Below are 19,623 nucleotides of genomic sequence, written 5' to 3' on the forward strand. Positions count from 1 at the left end.
TTAGCCACTTAAGAGTTATGACCCTCGAATTGGCAAAACTATTGTCGATGTTTTTAAATTTGGCTCACATACAACTAAACCTGATGCCCTAAAAATAAGCCGGAAGTCTTTTGCGACAGCTGGCGCTCTTGTTTTATTTTAATTCTTAACACAAAACTTAATGTTTCGCAAGCAAAAAGTGTCACCATCCTCTTCTTATTTTTATTTTGTGAAAGAGATTGTAAAACATTTAAATTTGCCAATGCAATGGTACACACCATCGGCATTATGCACCAATACATCTCTGTTGAGGAAGCAAACCGAGCCTCGACCGCCTTCACCTCTCATCTTTCCGGTGCCGCTTTTGCTGATCCCGTTTCCCCTCGTCTCCATTTTACTTCCTCCTCCCTTCTATTTTAATTTCCCTCCTGTATTCAAACTGGCCAGTTGCACAAGTATCACTTTTACCTCTTGTAAACCTTTACATATTTTTTTTTATTTTGTATTTTTCAATGTTTTCTATGTCTCAATGAAATACAAATGGGAAAATAAACATCCTTTATTTGTTTTTTACTATATTGCACATCTTATTTTACCGCCATATTTACTTCTATGGTGTTTAGAATTTATTGAGCAAAAAAAGGAGAGAAGACACGGGACACAATTTGTCTAAAAAATAGGAAAAACGATAAGCTTGTTAAGTAAACAACTAAAGTTAAAGCACCGAACGAAGGTACTCAGTGGCGGTTGCCATGGAACGCCACGCGGTTGGAACTAGAAGATTCTCCAAAATATGCATTTATTTCAACAGTTGAAACACTCTGGAACTCAACTCATATTCGTATGCGTCACCAATACAAGAAATGCACTTGCATACCACGTAAACATCTCATATTTAAAAGGTAAACACAGGTGCGTCGTTGCTAAATGCTGACTGGCAATTTCCAAAAACTGAAAATATAAATAAATATGATGGTATAGACTTACAATACAATACTTTTGCATTTTACCATGCAATTGGACTATCATTATGATCAGATACTGACTGAGTTTAATTCTTGCTCATCCTATCCGTTTGGCATTAAATGATATCAATATCGAAACACAAATGCATTTACCTATTACTCTGTATGCCCACAATATTTTATATTACTGGTACTATACCTTTTTGACGTAGACCTTTCCCAAAGTTTTTGTATGCTCTTATCCCGCAGTAAAGTGAAAGTGACCTCATAATGATGGAAGTTGCACACGCAACAAATAAGACTGCGTAAATTTCCTTTTCAAGTTTAACATCATCACGTCCTCTTATTAAGTCCAACGATGCCTGAAACAGAGGAAATGACATAGCACCGTATGTAAACAAAACCGATTTTTAAGTCATGTTTTTAAATGTTTAAAATACTACAAAGCGAAATGTAAACAGACACTTAAACATGTTTTCAGACAAAGAGTAGTCTTTCAATGAAACCATTCACCAGTGTGGCGAAAATAAAAAGAGCATCGTTTCCGATAAAAAAAGTTTAATGAATGTACATTTGACTACATAGCAATTATGGAAATTGAATAAAGTCTTTTTAAGACAAAGAACCAACTATTTACACACATCAACCTTGTTTTGAAGATATGTAACTATTAAAAAAGTTGTCATTAAACATTTCTAATTGCCACAGACTCAACATCTATACCATACCTGTACAATCAAATACAACACATAGACTGGAATAGTATTCCAACAAATGATGTATGCAATAGCCATCTTTTTGCTTTCTAACCTCATCTGAAAATTAAAAAAAAAACTAATCGCATTAGCGTTTGCATCAAATCTTACACATTTGAAACTAATCGGTGAAGCGATCCGTTCTTGGCTTGTATTACTTAAGTATCATAAATAAGATATTCTAAATAATAATGATAAACCACGAACTGTCGAGGTTGTACAATTTTACGTAATATGTGCTCCTTGTCCAAACATTCCGATAAATACTTGGAAAATACTAGAAATATCATCATTTACATATAGTATAGGGATGATCGAAACATATACTTACACTAAAGTAGCCGGTAAAATAAGTAAAGATGCCAACCAAAAGTGCTAGAGGCATAAGTAAATAATCCTTCAACATCAGACCGTTGGAATCGTAACATTCGAGGACACCAAGCGTTACCTAAAAGCCAAAAGTAATGTGTATACGAACTTATAGATTGTACACTTTGTTGAAGTATATGTTTGTACTGTACGTCTCTTAGCAACGGAATTTACAAGAACACACATAAGTTGGCACAGAAATGTACATTGACATTCACTTTGGTGCTCGAAGTCTTGCAACACCACTTCACCAATCTAGTCATGAAATATGCAATACTAATTAATATATGAGTAAACAATACATTTTTTTTACTTTAATGAAAACGATTTACGTATTTATATCATTAAATAGGTCTACCTACCGACACCTGGAGGTCTGCTTTCAGGACACCAATATACACGTACATCACGTGACACATATTTTGTAACTCTGCATTTGCCCCGACCGTGCGAAAAATCAGATTCTTTGACTGGTGGTATTTTAGTATTAGAATTATGCCCATTGTAATTATTCCGATTCCAAAAAGCGATGTTATGATAAGGCGTACCTGCATCCATAATACAAAACAGTTTCGTTACTACTGTGTTTGATTATGTCAAGTTTACCGTGTTAACACTATAGTTATAAACTGCGCGCAAAAGTTACACATTTCTTATAGTGTTTTTTTTCCAGACATATCTATTAAACAAGTAAAAACAGTAAATATAAGAATTCTAGATCCCACCCAGCTTTCTTTTAGCTTCGTTACCTACTACCAAGCATAAGAATGTGTCTATATTAGCAAATATATATTACTAACTGTAATTGAATGAATATCAAACTATGTGCCAAGTTTTGTATGTTGCTTTATTGTGTAGAACTAAGATTGTGCATGGATTGGAACGAAAAATCCTACCAGTTTGAGCGTATCTTGTGACGTAAAACAGTAATTCAGTGCCAGGTACACCCAGTCGATTGTGGTGCCGATGACCAGGACAGTCAATTCATAAGGACGCTCACAAAATACGCCGTGTATGAGATAATACAGACAGAATACTGAAAATAATACAGGAATAATGTGCAACTAGTAATTCACATAAAATAATCAAAAAAAGATTTTCAGAAATCCTTGATTTTCATGTGTTTTTTTGTTTGTGTTTTAAACAAAAAAGTTTAGTAAGCCAGGTCATTCAACTTCACATATACAATATTTGCATGTTGTTCTTACACACAGGATAAGTTATGCTTGCCATTTATCATTTAAAAACGGGGGATTTTATTTCAATACGCATTGAGCAACATGGAAACAAGACTAGACATACTTACAGATATTAAATGACAGAACCAGTGAAAATGCAAATTCTGTGCTTTTCGGTGTCACCAATGCCATCTTTACCACCAGCAAAACCAAGACAGTGCCCATTCCTACACCGGAACTTATGAGAAATAGTCTTTCCAAGCCTGAAAGACTTCCTAAAGTCCGTATCTGTAAAATAAAACGGGAACTCGGTGAGTATTCACGAATGTATACATGCATACTATAGAAATCAAACATGCGGCCCTCTCACAAAATGTTCCATCAAATATCAAGCAAAGGTGTTTATAAGCAAAAATTAATAAAATCTAATGTGAAATATATTATCTTACAGATAGTTATGGGAATATAAGTATCTATCATGTGTTTCCGGTGCGAATAGAAAAATCCGACCCGAGGGGACGCGCGTAAGCTGGTAACGAGGCTTGCGGAAAAAAACATGATTGATATTTTTTCTTGCATATCTAAAATTATCAATTTGTCGAAAAGTTGACGTAGAAAACGCACTTTTGTACATTTCACCAAAACGCGCGTGTGACGTTGTGTACTGACGTCATAGGGTGCAGTAATTTTAAATCACTATTGACGTCAAATAGTTCCTCTAAAAATCGCGATTTTACGATTATTTATTTTCAATTTTAATTAAAAGTATTGCATACTTATATTTTTATTGCGCTTTATTGAAATTGCATAATATACTTTTTATTAACCATACAATTAAAGAAATAAGATGTGGCGAGTTGTTGCGCGTGACTCATCTTACATGGGGTGTAAGACGAGTTTTTGCAGCACTGGTCACATGACCGGAAACACACGTCCGGTATGCAAGAATATGTCTGAAAAGAAGTGGGGAGATCTAGAGATTGGCTCCTGCTTAGTTAAAACCCTGGCATATCTAATTAATTCCATATTGACGATTGTATATTTCAAAGATGTAAACGTTAATTGTTTATCAGATAATAACACAAACATAATTTACATTATAACTCACAGACATAATTTACCTTTCCAAATAATGTTCTGGTGGCCTCCGAGTGAATAATGAAACACATTCATTATTTACCTTATAAAACACAGACATAATTTTCCTTTCAGAAGAATGTTCTGGCGGCCTCCGAGTGAATTATGGAACACAAACATAATTTACCTTATAAAACACAAACATAATTTACCTTTAAAAGAAAATTCTAGCGGCCTCCGCGTGAATTATAAATACACAGACATACTTAACATTTCCGAAGAATGTTCTGGCGACCTCTAAGTGAATTATAAAACACAGACATACTTCACTTTTCCTAAGAATGTTCTTGCGTCTCCGATTGAATATAAAACACACACATTATTTACCTGTCCGTAAGATGTTCTGTAGACCGCCGATTTATTTATTAACCACATATATAATTTACCTTTCCGAACCGGCCGCGGTTTGAATTATAAAACACAAACATAATTTACATTTAATTGAACACTGATGAAACAATATAGTAAAGCAAAATTATTTACCTTTCCTAAGCAAGTTCTGACGGCCCCTTGTCGGTTATCGATCCCGAATTTAGAAAACGAAAGCGGAGTGCCAGGACTTTCGCCATCTTCACAATGTTTTCCATTGACCACCACGTCAAAATCAAATGAATCGAATCTGGTTATGTTATTATTACTTGACTCCATTGCGACGGTCTATACAATATACCATTGTTGAATTATTATTCACTTTTAAAGTGTTGCTCAACTTAAGAGGGATGTGCTAACTTCCTAAAACAAGAAGTTTCAATGGCCTTTTTTTCGGGACAATCAAATGATCGATTGACGAGAAACGGAAATAATATGCAGTTTACGTTGAATATTTGTATCTGCACATCTATGAGTGACGAAAGTGCGACCCAGTTTTAAACTTCCTTTGCAGTGAATCCTTGTGTATGAGCTTATAAGTGCTTTCGAGTTAACTTTCAAACAATACAAGTATCTTCAAGTACTTTGTGATTCGTGTAAATGTTTCAATGAACGTCCAGTAACTAGTCAAGGATTGAAATAAATGGAAATGTTCACAAACTATGACATATGGCGTACAAAAACGATGGGAAGGGAGTGATACAACATTGATAAAACACTTCAAAGGTTCATAGTTTACTGGAAATGGATTTGATTTGACTTTCGCCATTTACAAAACAATCATTTTATTGCAAAGACACAAATCATATGTACATATATTTAAATATGTAAAATGTATATAATACAGAATTATGATAATGGTATTGTAAATTGTGACATTTACATGCGTACAGTATTTATGTTTATATGCTTAGTAAATAAGTCCATATGTACTGTTTATAAAATATTATTCAAAACACAGTATATAAAACTATTTAAACTAAATATACTGTCTGTACAGGTGAGTATTTCTACGAAGCAGCTAAAGTTTTTAATTGATATTCTCTAAGTTTCATAGCATGGACCACAAATATCGCAATGTTGTTCAGTTTTCTTATTTTTACTCCACATAAGGTACTTAAATTTTGCCAGTGTCGGCGGGGGTGATCTGATACAATATTTATTTCTAAGTTCGTCATTAAACTTACAGCATAACATAAAATGGTATTCTGATTCTATAGTGTTTTGAGTGCATTTCTTTCAAGTTCTATTTTTCCTTACGCTGTATATCTACCAGTTTCTTACTCTAAAACACTGTTGCTGTACATTAATATACATATAAGATCGTACATACTATAATACTGTTCAAACACGTTTATATAATTACGACTTGGAAGCAACAAACAAACCAATCATATAGCATGGAGTTTTTAACCACAGGAAATTAAGAACACAGATTCGAGTCAGTCAGTCCGTCTCAAGTGAAACGAATGTTAGCTTGTTATAATGACATTGTTTGTGTGTTTAATAGTAAGCTCTACAGTACATTAGTGTCATTTCGAACTAGCATTCGCTGCTCCCTCTTCTTTTATGTAGATATTGTCAACGTCAAATCTTCTGTTTTGTACACTAGAAAAAAAGACAACAAACTTATGTGTTTTTTAAAACAACACCATATTAGTCATGTAATATATCACAAGTCACACTCTTTACTAATTGTATTCTAAAATAATTAACGTTTTTGTGAAGACACTTTCAAATAACGTCCTGTAAACCCTGTATGTACCTTTTTCTTTCAACCCTTTCCCGAAGTTGCGGTAAACTCTGACCCCGAACATAATGGACAAAGCCTTCACCACCAATGAGGCTGCAGCAGTCACAAACAGAACAGCGTACAGACCAATCTCCATCTGTGTGTCATCCGATGTGTCGCTTAAATCTTTGGCAGCCTGAAAAAAAAACGATGAGATATGTCATTCTTTTTTGTTTTCTTATTTGATTGCATAAAATGTTTACAATGTTTATAAATCTGTGGCGGCAGATGAGATATAATGCATATATTTACTAAAATCAATGGCTGTTTGAAAAAGTGAGCATGTGATATATCGCATTTTTTATTAGTATATCGCATGCGTAATTGTTTGAATGTCTGTTTTATGCGTATTTTTATGTTCCGCATATTGCTTACGGTACGGTCTCGAGGCCGCAGAGGTTGTACAAAGATGGGCAAGTCACTGTTAGTTTCTAAGCAGGCTGTTTAGGATATTCAAAAGGTATGCTCAATTTATATGTAATTTAAAGTTAATTTAGCAACTTTCTTACGGTTCGAAAATTTTGCTTTTGGTTTTTCTCTGGTTTGTTTTTGTAGATATAGGTCGATTTGAGTATGACTCTTTAGTTGTAAGTAGCTGGACTGGTTCAATATTGGTCTTAATTGAATCTAAGAACAATGCGGTTAACCGGATTGCTCGATATAAATAACGGATGCAATCAATACTGTATGACCATAGAATTCACTTAAGTTGCATATTATATACCACATCTGTTTGATAAGTGGGTTTATTGAATGGTGAATTAAACACTCACATGGTAAATCAAATAAATTGTGTATGCTGGTATTAAACACCACATGGCCAGGTAGACGACTGCAATTTTCTTGTTCTCAAACCGGACCTGCAATAGTGACACATTAATGTAAGTTAATGTTACAGATAATCTTAGAAATCATTGGGAACTAGTATATGCTAGAGTCCATTTTTTGGCAATCTCCTAAAATACAGCGAGTGTACCTCGACACTAGTTTAACAAGTAAACCTTGGTGATAAAAAAACCTGAATGGATATACGTTATGAGATTATTTTGGCGCATACGTCAGAATCGAAAATCAATGATCATATAAATTGAAAAAAAAATCCTCTAATTCACACAAGATAGCAAAAATAGGTATGGTATCTAACCTACTGGTTGGCCGAACATTATGCGATTTTACAAAATAGGTCGAAAATAATTTGGCACGGATGTAGCTGAATGTAGGCACTATAGGCACTATCAATAAATAGATGCATTTAAAACTGAAGGGTAGGGAGTTTATGCATCAAGCAAGCTTATTAGCCAGTCTCTTTATTATAATTGTTTGTTTGTTTGTGTGTTGTTAATTCCAAGATTATATATAAGGAAATTGCACCTAAACGCATCCCGGATTTCAAAAAAAAATTAGCTGTTGAGTGTGCCGCCGACAGCGTCCGAACCAACCCATTGGCAAACCCGACCTACATATCAATTCTTGTCTAAATATACTCCTGTCAGCTGCCACTTACACACAAGTAACCACATACGGCCGTGACAATGCCGATCAAAGTAGTCACAGGAAGCAGTATCTTGTCTTCTTCATTCAACAACCTTCCTGTATTCAGCACCAGGACAGCAAGTGAGATCTGAAGGTACACCAGTTATTTACCATTAGTGTATGATAATATTTGGTAGAAAGTGTCATTTTCCATATAGTTTTCATATCTTTATTGAATAAAACTGTATCAACAGGCTTGATTTTATTAAAAAGAATACTTTCAATAACTTCATCTACCAATGCAAGCCATGTTTGTTTGATTAATATTTTGTACGTCGTAAACGATGAAACCCCCAACAATATGATACTACATGTAGTTATATTAATACTATATATAGCAGCTATTACAACGATAAAACACCTGCAGTTCTTCACAGTTTTGCAATGTCAATGCCTAAATGTACAGGGGCAATCAATTATTCAAAGGGAATCATATGTCCTAGAAGCTATTATAAATCACCCACCGAGAGCTGCAGATCAGCCTTTAAGAAACCCAGGAAGATGTACAGAGTGTTGCACATGTTCTGGTCCTCCTCGTTGGCACCAACTGTCCTGAAGATCAGGCCCTTGGAGTCCCGGTAGTTCTTCACCAATATCACACCAAGAACAAGGACCACAGGACCGAGAACGGATGCAGTGATCAGTCGACCCTGGTAGATAGTGAAAGTTAACGCAAACGTGGCTGTCTTGTATGCTGTTTTTTTCTACTTTATTACGCCTTTGTATTTTGGCGTTAAATTGTTTGTGCAGTTCACAAAATTCCGTTTAAACAGAATTAAGCTTAGCTCACTATTTTTGTTATGGTATAATTAGTGTACAGTTTGCCTTCATGTGAGTATTTAACTTTGAAATGATATTACCTTTAATACCGATTATTTTGACAATCTAACTATTATTCAGAAAAATAAGAAAGAAATTTAGCTTCATGAAAAAAGCGACTTTAGCTTTATAAACATAACGAGATTTTTAACGAGATACGCCAATCGTTTTAACGAGATACATAAGTCGTTTAAAGGAGTAACTTAGTCGTTTAAATGAGATATTCATGTCGTTTTAACGAGATACATAAGTCGTTTAAACGAGTAACTTAGTCGTTTAAATGAGAAACTCATGTCGTTTTAACGAGATACATAAGTCGTTTAAACGAGAAACTTAGTCGTTTAAATGAGATACTCATGTCGTTTAAACGAGATACATAAGTCGTTTAAACGAGTTATTTGTCGTTTAAATGAGATACTCATGTCGTTTAAACGAGATACATAAGTCGTTTAAACGAGTTATTTGTCGTTTAAATGAGATACTCATCTCGTTTTTTTAACTTAATACACAGTTGTTAGAACGAATTAAAAAGTAGTTCGAGCGTGATGCGTAGGTTGTTTTATTGAGATAAAAAAACACGTATGCGACCTCTATGCCAATGTATTTATGGCATAGATTGTGCTCGTTAGTCATTACTATACCAGTGTACATGAGCACTCTCAAGCACCGTGATGTTTACGATTTAAAAAGGGGCCTTAGTTCGCAAAAGTTATCTTAAGATTGTTGATAAGTTGGGCCCAATATTATCCGCATTCCATATGGTGTGTTTAATTACCAGTTTCAGGTCATTCTTGACGCTGATGGAGTAGTTTAGAACGAGGTATATCCAGACTATAAACGTGCTGATAACAAGGATAATCAGTTCGTATGGTCGTTCGAAGAAAACGCCACTGAACAGATAGTACAGAGTTATACCTGAAATATATAAATTAATTTTATGACATCATAAACTATTCTCACAAATGTCTGGCGTTTTTGTCTCTTATAACTGCCATTCATTTCCAACTACTGTGAAACAAAGTTTACTTATGTAATGATCCATGTGGTTCAATATTAATTAGCGTACAAATGCAAAGCCAGTTGGTAAAAAGTTGGAGAGGTAAATCATGAAAAGGATGGTCATTTATGATTGAAACCAATACCTCAAAAGTATTTTTTTAATAACTGCTAAATATTATATTAATAGAATTGAACATCCATAACTAAACATCTACTTCCGTTATCTGTATAAGTTTATTAAAGCACTTATCAGTTTGACTGTTAAAGGTGCTTCTATTGTTTGTTTATTATTTGATACACTTCTGTACTTACATGAATTTATTAACAACAGGAGAGCAAATGTAAAGTCGGCATCGTCTTTTGGAATATCAGCCATCTTTATGATAGTTATGATTATCACCGCTACTAAGGATAGGCTACATAGAATCAAGAACGCCTTTTCTATCTTTGTTAAACTTGCAGGGCTTCGAACCTGAAAAGAAGCAGAAGACAATGCTTAAAACTTTAACGATAATAATCAACCATTCTGTTATATATGCTGAAATTGTACAATAATGGGTTTTATTATATATTTCATTATATTAATTATATCCCTAAAACTCCATTCGAAATACATAGCAAAACTACGGTTGTACGTTTTCCACTCCAGCGCAATACGAACGTATTCCATTTTATTCAATGCAGTTTCCAATGCAACTTGAACTATCAATAGATGGAAAACGTAAAATGTCAAAAGGTCCTCGGGTGCATGTTGATCAGACATTGTCATGGCATACTGATACACATGTTAACACTGTAGTGAATAAGTTTAATTCAAAATTCGTACTTCTAAGAAGAATAGCATTTTATCTAACAGATGAAATTATTGTATTATAATGCATATATCATGTCAAACATGTAGTACTGTTGTAGTGTCTACGGAATTACACATTCCTCAGATACCACAAAAATCACTAATATTGAGAAAAGAGCGATTAAGCAAATAATGAAGTCGGGAGCTAGCCACTGTGGAAACATATTCAAACAGTCAGGGTTGCTATCTTTTGAAGACATATATATATATGCTATTATCATCTTTCATTTCTTGTTTTCAAAAGCATGAAATGTTTGACTCCTTCGTACTTCACAGAATTGTTAATATTTGCCAAAAATGAGCACTATAGCTTGCGTTTTTTAGAAAACAAGGATTTTTTTTATTGTAAAACCTAGAACAAACTATATGAAAAAAACCATTTGCCTATAAAGCAATGAAAATTTGGAATTCTCTTCCTACATACACTAAATGTCAAGATAAGCTACCAGCTTTAAACGTGCATTAAAGGGCTATTTATTGGCAGAATAATATTATAGCTTATGAAAAAATATCTTGACACTTTATTTAATTCACATTATAATAAATAGTTCATTGTTTACATGAATTGTGTTAATGTACGTATATGACATTCTTGCAACAACTTGTAATGGGTACTACCAAATGCGTAAATGTTGAAAATATATTAATTGAATGTGGTGTTGCTGAATATATCTACATTATTTACAGGATGAAATTATTGTAATTTATAATCATCATATTAAAATGAGTTGTGTTTGTCGAAGAAATGTTGAATACATGTATAATTATGTTGAATTACATGAGATAAGTATGATAGTGATAGTGTGATTGTATGTTTTGTATGTTGCTTAATATGTAAGTTAGTATATGTACTTTTGTAATACTTTTTGTGGAAATAAGTAGTATGTCTGTAATGATTGTACACTTAGTATGTAACCTTCGTTAAATAAAGTTGTTATTATTATCATTACATTGTAAACGTATCATTGCGCGATGTAAAAATGACGCCATGAAATAAACTAAAGCGTCATTTAAATGAAATTTTAATGAAATCAAGTGTCATTTAAGTAATATATAATAAAAGGGTTATTAGTACTACGTTTTCAACCGGAATGTCGTATTCGACTCATGTGGATGTTTGCAGATTTTGTTTTCACTCGGCTAGCGCCTGATGAAATCCGAATCTGAAGTCCACTCGAGTCGAATACAAACTCTCGGATCTAAATTCAGTACTAACAACCCCATTTCATTTCATTGATTTCAAACTCTGCTTGAAAGCGTCGCATGGACACGCGTATGTCATAGGCATGGATCCTGGGCAAATAATGAGTTAAAGATAGTGTAAGATTACTTTAAAAGCATGCATGCTGCTTTTTTAAGAATACTGGACCCTCGGGGAAAACAAAGAGTTTGGACTCGGGGATGCGCAGCAAAATAACCCATTGGTGGATGTTGTGTTCTCCGTAGCCACTCTATATATATATGCGCGTGTAATATGATACCGGGACTTCCGGAAAATATATTTTCATGAATAAAGCTAGTGAACGGTCATCTGTTGTTTCTAAGAACATCTAATCCCCGAACACATCAGTGTATAATATAGGATAGAGTATAAGCGATAATCTACGAAACCGTTCCCAAGATCATGATGAATTGTTATTGTTTGGACCTAAAGTGTGTTCTTAACCCATCTCACGTACATTCACTTTATGTCGGAAATTTATCATTAAAAGTAATTGAACTTTCTAAGGACCAGCGCTAAGGATTAAACATATACATGGAATGTGACTGGATGATTGCATTATATATTATATATTCGCATTTCGCATGTGTTTTCATTTATCATTCTGAAAGTATGGTTATATAGTTACATGGCTACGTCTCTATAAAAAAGGAAGTTTAATAGGGTATACTCTGGTATGCTGGACTGGATTTATTTCCTTGTTACACGTAGATCAATGTCAAGTTTGAAAGTAAATAAGACAAATCTAAATTAACTCTTATCTATTTGTAATATAGCAATTTAATTGGTAAATGCTTACATATCCGTCTGATCACAATATTATTCAAACCTGCCATGTTGTCTTAGACCAGACAATCTTCACCAGAGGACAAATGTTTCAATCATACAAAACGTCAGGGGTTCTTTACAGAACTAATTTATAATACATATTCAGCATTATTCTGACATGGTTGTGTTATGTGGGTATTAAAGTTACGTATTTCCCCAGTGAGGAATGTCAATTTCCATTAGATGATTTACAAAAATAGTTACGGTTCCATTTGGCCTTGCCTCAGCACCAATTTTCAAGTTTTAAAAGCGTAACCAAGCACTACACATTAATACATTCTTAAAAAACAACCTCTTAGCATGGAGTAATTCTCTTGAAATAAGAAACATAGATTAAGTCGATAGCGGATTTAGTGGCGCAAGCACTACCTCCCCTAAATCATCAAAGTTTATTTCAATGTAAGAGAGAAAGGTAATAAAATACGCCCTTAATGCACCATTTCGGACTAAATTCGGCGCCATTATTTTAAACGAAATAAATTCCGGTTCAGAGGAACGGGGGCAAGTCAAAAGGTTACGTTCCTAAGTAACGACCCCTCTAACGTCAACTCCTGCAGTAATACCTGAGTGGTTTATTGTCCGAACGCTCGCAGTAAACTTTTATAAACCATAAAAAAACCCTTTTATTTCTCGAAAATATTTGAATGTAAAGTATAAAGAGAGGTATTTGATGTGTCAAAGCTTTTTTTTAATATACAATAAATCATATATATATATATACAGAACACTTTTCATTACAATTCAATATTTTTAAAGCGATGTAAATGTGTTTAATTGAACAAAGGTAATAATGTTTACTTGCGACAAGTTTTCGTCGTTGTGAAAATAGCAAGCCGCACTTGCCAATTGTATGACGTCAGCGGTCCATATTACATTTTGGGCGAGGTCCGGAGCGGCCAAAAATATAATATGGACCGCTGACGTCATTAAACTAGATTTTCATCCAAATACAGTGATAAACGGACCGATCGAGTTTATATATACAAAAAGGGACAAATGTATGTGAGGTATAATATAATTATATATTCTTACTGTTACAGACCAATTGAACAAGCTCTGTAGATATACTAACTGAATAGTATTTCAAAGGCAATATTACACAGTTCTAGAGTACCTTTCCAAAACATGTCTCCTCAGTGTTCTTTACCGTCTCTATTCCGAGGTCAGCGAACGTCAAAGGTTTTTCTTTATCTCCTTTAGTTTCTTCCATATTTCAAACACAGAGAATTCAAGCAAGATTAAACCTATAATCCACTCAATTATTTAACAGTTTGAGTTAGAATCTTATCTTTTTATTCAATTCACGTTCTATTAAGGAAGTTTATAATTTCCTCCCCTTTCTTTCAGAATGAAGTACAGCAATTAAAAAAAGTCCATGTCAGACTTAAGTAGTTCTTATAAATATCCAATTTGATATTCGCAGATTGTTTTTAAAGTATGTTGCATATTAGGTCAGAATATTAATGGATTATACACGTTAGTCCATTCTGTATAAACTTCACAATATAGATAGTAGTAACAAAAGTGTAAACTGTTCAGCATGTATTTTAGATTGAGATAGCGTCGATAACATCTGAATGGTATGGGATACTGTCAATGAGGATGTTTTATCAAAATAACAATTGTTAAATAGTGATAATGTGAGGACCCGCTCTAAATATATGAAGCTGGTTTAAGAGTTTTATCAATATTAATCATCCGAACAGAGACATAACATTTCGGTATATTTTTTTTTTCAAAAAGAAAGAAATGGTTTGTCGTCAATACCCATCGATGTCCACGCATTCAGTTGTGCATGTACATTATCTTAAACAAACGTAATGCTGCTAATCTTCTTTTGACTTATTTTTTTTACAGTATATCGATTCAATCGGCCAATAAGAGGCAAGATTTTCAAATACAGAGTCGATTAATATAGTTTGCCAAGACCGTCACACTAAATTAATTTTTGTTTCTTAAAATACATTCGTTACACTATACCGATATTGTTCGTTCATATCTGCATACCAATGTGAAGCAGATATTACTGAATATGAAAACAAGCTAAAATTCAGCTATATAATTGAACAAATAGCCCTTAAACGCAATTAATGCACTATTTAATTATTAATACGCTGTATTAAATTCAGTTTTTCCGAGTTATTTTTTTTTGAAATGTAGTAAAATTAAAGTTTAAACGACATCAAATGATTTTTTTCATTATTACGTGATTTGCATAATTACGGCGAATGTTTATTGTTGTACAAATCAGTTCCGAATGAACCACAGCAGTTGTAGAATGAAAAGAACGTACGTTTCTACAACTATGTTCAAGATAAAACTTTAAAAGCTATTATGCGAACCACTAAATTTAAATAATGAGTTAAGATTTATCAAATGCAGAATACCCATTTTGCTGGGTAAGTTAAAGATGCACTCTTACTCCCAAATAAAATTTACCACAATTAATAAAATTGTTTTAATATACCAAAAAGGATGAATAAATGTCAAAAGCCATGGTTCTCATGAAAGATTCTCAGTTTGATTTGAAAGAAAGTTGCAGAAAACACGGTATTTCTATCAATGAAACGATAGAAGATCACCGTAAATTTTTAGCACTCACCAATCATTTAATATTTGTGCATTTTCAGCTTTAAAATACACGGTTACAATATTGTTATCGGTAACTAATATTTTTCATAAATGCATTTTTAGTAAGTAGTTAGAGCTTTAACACTCAAATAAGAGTGTCGATTTAAATCAAAATGATGAAACAACATCTAAATGTTGAATCGATTGTTCATATCTTGTAATCAGCATTACTTTGTTGTCAAAATCATCATGGCTATGATGTTAGGGGTACTATGTACATTTGAAATGAGGAATTATTATCTGTAAACAGTTACCTGTCAACATGACTATGATATTGGTGCGTGATTAGTACCGAAGGTATGGGTGGAAGCCCTTATCGTGGTAGTGCGGTTAGGGGCTTGGGGCTTGGTTTATCAAGTGTACTCACATCGCACATGATAATATTATAACATTTATTTAATTGAATAAATTAAGAATAAAAAGGCCTTTATTCAAGTTTGAATTTTTATAGATGAATAAGTTGAAAGAAAATGGATGTTGTGGAAACTTTACTGCTGTGGATTTTATCTGGATGTTTATTGTTTAATGAAACTCATGCGCAAATTGGGATAAATGGTGAGTTTCTATAAAATATAATACATTTCTGTTCAGTGAAAAAGTATTTATGGTTGCTAATGAGCGTCCAAATCTTTAATAATAATGTGGTAAAAACGGAGTTCTTTATTTTTAATTTCACCATTTCAAGAGATTTATTTTGAAGTCAAAATGACTTATTTCTTAATTCATAGAATGTATAAATAATACCCAAAATATATAATTTTTTAAGAGAACGTTCGGTTAAACTTCAACGTGTTAAGTAAAAGAAAGTAGGTTCACTTTTCTGTAAATAAAATAAATCCCTGTTGGACACATATGGTCCATCTTTTACACACTTATTGGAACTCTATCATACATGATCCTATAATTTTCAAACAAAAATGGTTGAATTGTCTTCATTTTTTCGAAGTATTGTTATAGCCGGTGTCCTTGATGTCGTAGTCAGTTTGTACAAACTTTGGCTAAGACTATTCAAATGAAAGGTAGTGTACATGGCAAGGGTCCAACGTATATCATTTTGCGTAATTTTAAGTGAGGGTCATGTTCAATGCGGAACAAAAATGACTCGGGTCTTACAGTTATATTAACGTACACGATACACTGAAACGAACACAAATGCATACAACCTTCTTGGCAAACATTAAGTGTGTTAAAAATTTAAAAAAATGGCCATATAGGACCCATGTTAAGTGCACAAGCCGTCGTAAAGAAAAGAGAACATCTCGAGAATAATTTAGCTAGAAAAGGTCCGAGAAAGGTCAATTTTGCCGAAATAACAGCTTCAAGTAATGTCATTTCCTTATTTCCACTATGTAAATAAAACATCGTCCAGCTTTTACATTCTCACTCACTCACTCACTCACTCACTCACTCACTCACTCACTCACTCACTCACTCACTCACTCACTCAACACTCACTCACTCACTCACTCACTCACTCACTCACTCACTCACACTCACTCACTCACTCACTCATCACACACCCACCCACCACTCACTCACTCATCACCATAATTTCACAGCTAGACCAGTACAAAAGGGAAAAAATCGCATTGAATTAATTATGTTCTGTATATCTGAGTTACCTCCCTGTAATACCTTATTTTTAGAATTGTTATGTAATCCTATTCCAATAAGGTCAGAACTGCATGGGGTTTTCCAGTTTATAGGAGTTTTCCGTTTCATATCCGTTCTTTTTAAATGTGTTTATGTAAATATACGCAAAATATTACACACTCTTACCTTTAACCAAACATGAACATATTTTGTAAATGAAGGATTGTTTCATAAATTGATTTTCATTGAAATCTGGTTCATTCATGTATCATTTTCAACTCCACATGTACTCAGTGGAATTTTTGTGGTCTAGCGCTCAAGCCTAAATCGAGAGGAGCTTACACGTCTGGCCTCCGGGTTGGTGAACTTATATTACGATAGCAGTGATATAAACCTTCTAGCCAGGTCATATTATCCTTCGAAAATAAATAAATTAAAAAAAACACAAAAAAAAACAAACAAAACAACAAACAAAACACACACACACACACACACACACACACAAAAAAAAAACAAACAAAAAAAAAACACACACAAATAATCCGCAATTTTGTTCCGCACTGTACCTGTCCCTCACTTTAAAAATCCGCAAAAAAATACTTTACGTTGTACCTCCTGCGTAGTTCCAAAGACAATACACACACGCGTATGTGTTGCAAGGCGCATAACCCTGACTTAAACAATTGTTGAGATGTGTTTATTCCCTTCTGAAGAAAATCAAGCGAGCGTTGACAACCACTTTCTGTGCTGTTGCTTGTTGTTTAACAACCCTCTCCTACACAGGTTGTCCGAGTAGCTGGGTGCTGTTTGAATCTCATTGTTATGGCTTCATCACTGATAACCCCAAAATCTTGGAAGAGGCCGACTCTTCTTGTTGGGTAAGTTGACTTACAATCTGAACATTCGTAGTTTAAGCAAACAGTATTTGGTTATGATTATTATGATTGCTAAATAAACTTTTCGATAGAAATCGATCTGTGTATAAATATTTCGTCAGTTGCCGCAAAGTTGTCCAAGATTTATGTGCCCATTAAGATAAACTCTTATTTTTCACTTACAGTATAATGGGATTTTTAGCAAACTATTTTCAACGTTTATAAGGATAGTTTACTTTAAATGTACAAGTCTCTTACATAGTTTCAGTTGCATCAATGTTGTGTAAGAGTTACGTACCATCTATCTCTATAGCAAGAAGTTTTCTTAGCAGGCTACTTCCACAGTTAAAAGTGATTTTTCTAAAACCTGATACCTTGTCAACATTTATGTTACTAACGATTGATATATTTCTTATAGAAACCCTATTGTCTTAATGTAATGTATCCTTGTATTGTTTTTTTACATTTATGAAATATTATGATGACCCCATTAGCAGTAAATGAGTAAGTCACTCTTTTGAGAAGTGTGATACCTTTATGAAGTTTATGAAGACTTGTTTAGAAACTGATAATATTACCAGTAAGTGTGCTATTGTGGGTCACATCTTTCGTTAGTCAAGATCTAATAGTTTTAGCGTTACGAATATGAATGTTATATTTATATAAACCACAGGCATTCCGCCTTTTTCAACCATCCTCTCCGGTTCACATGCATTTGACTCATAGTTTGTGTCTAAAATTTTCAATTAATTTTCTTGAGGACATGGGGATTTACCAACACAACATAGGCCATTTAATGCCTTACAGATATAATCATGCAGATATAATCATAAAATGATGTAATTTAGTAGTGTATAACCATAATGACCCGGGCGTGATTCGTGATACGGGAGTTAAAATACTTCCTTGTACCGACAAGAGAACATTCGTGTACGATCAACCAACCTTCTTTATTCAATTTAGCCACATGGTTGCATTATTGACCTATAGCAAGACACGATTCAGATAAAATTCATTGACAAATAATGCACTTTGTAAACAAAAGTATTTTTAATTAAGATAAACAAGAGTTTTCAAATCAGATTATTTCCTTATTGTATGATTTCTAGTTTGTTTGGGTTAAGTTGCATTTCAGAGTGGAGCTTTAAAAATTTCATTTCAGACAAAAGGTGCCCGACTTCTAACAGTGAACTCAGAATCCGAACACCAGATGATATCACGTTACCTTACCGAGAATGACATCGTTTGTACGAACTTAAACACATATATTGAAATCAATTTTATTTACGAAAAATACAAATACTTTATGAAATATTTATAAGGGCTTACGTCGACCCATAGTTATTTGGCCTCTTTTTTCTTTCCTGAATATACATTAATATTTAAGAAATTATATTTCTTGATCACTACATTCTGTTTATGCATGTGCATATTTATCATCGTTTTTGTTAGTATGAATTTAAAGAAATTATACCTTTATACATTTTAGACAGTCCACATGGTACACAAGCGGATATTACGTCACCAATGGTATACGGTGGGGGAGTGGTGACGTCATTTTTGATGTTAACATCAACGACTTTTGGAACGCCCCTCCGAATACAATGTCTCGCCTGTATAATAAAATTGCATACAAATATGGTAAATCATTTTATAGTATATACATTCATGCATAATCAATTATGAAAGAATTTTAATCGACTTAAAATTGGAATTCAACCTAATT

General features: G+C 33.5%; 2 protein-coding genes and 1 long non-coding RNA gene across 3 annotated transcripts; 1 reads left to right on the plus strand and 2 right to left on the minus strand.

The window, feature by feature from the left end:
- Nucleotides 1-189: 189 nt before the first annotated feature.
- LOC128246948 (uncharacterized) lies at nt 190-5,079 on the minus strand. The gene is made up of 8 exons (XM_052965526.1): nt 4,867-5,079; nt 3,375-3,534; nt 2,965-3,104; nt 2,431-2,616; nt 2,031-2,147; nt 1,673-1,759; nt 1,144-1,306; nt 190-930 (listed from the first exon to the last, which is right to left on the minus strand). The coding sequence occupies exons 1-8, from the start codon at nt 5,029-5,031 to the stop codon at nt 875-877; spliced, it is 1,074 nt and encodes a 357-aa protein (XP_052821486.1). The 5' UTR covers nt 5,032-5,079; the 3' UTR covers nt 190-874.
- Nucleotides 5,080-5,477: 398 nt separating this feature from the next.
- Nucleotides 5,478-14,368, minus strand: LOC128245648 (uncharacterized). Its single transcript, XM_052963859.1, has 8 exons — nt 13,913-14,368; nt 10,208-10,367; nt 9,672-9,811; nt 8,542-8,727; nt 8,049-8,165; nt 7,318-7,404; nt 6,518-6,680; nt 5,478-6,360 (listed from the first exon to the last, which is right to left on the minus strand). The coding sequence occupies exons 1-8, from the start codon at nt 14,006-14,008 to the stop codon at nt 6,320-6,322; spliced, it is 990 nt and encodes a 329-aa protein (XP_052819819.1). The 5' UTR covers nt 14,009-14,368; the 3' UTR covers nt 5,478-6,319.
- A 1,531-nt stretch (nt 14,369-15,899) lies between these two features.
- Nucleotides 15,900-19,129, plus strand: LOC128245649 (uncharacterized). Its single transcript, XR_008263201.1, has 3 exons — nt 15,900-15,984; nt 17,806-17,900; nt 19,060-19,129. It is a non-coding gene; the product is annotated as an uncharacterized LOC128245649 (long non-coding RNA).
- The last annotated feature ends 494 nt before the right edge of the window (nt 19,130-19,623 follow it).

This window comes from Mya arenaria, chromosome 9, assembly GCF_026914265.1.
Source record: "Mya arenaria isolate MELC-2E11 chromosome 9, ASM2691426v1".
NCBI lineage: Eukaryota > Metazoa > Mollusca > Bivalvia > Myida > Myidae > Mya > Mya arenaria.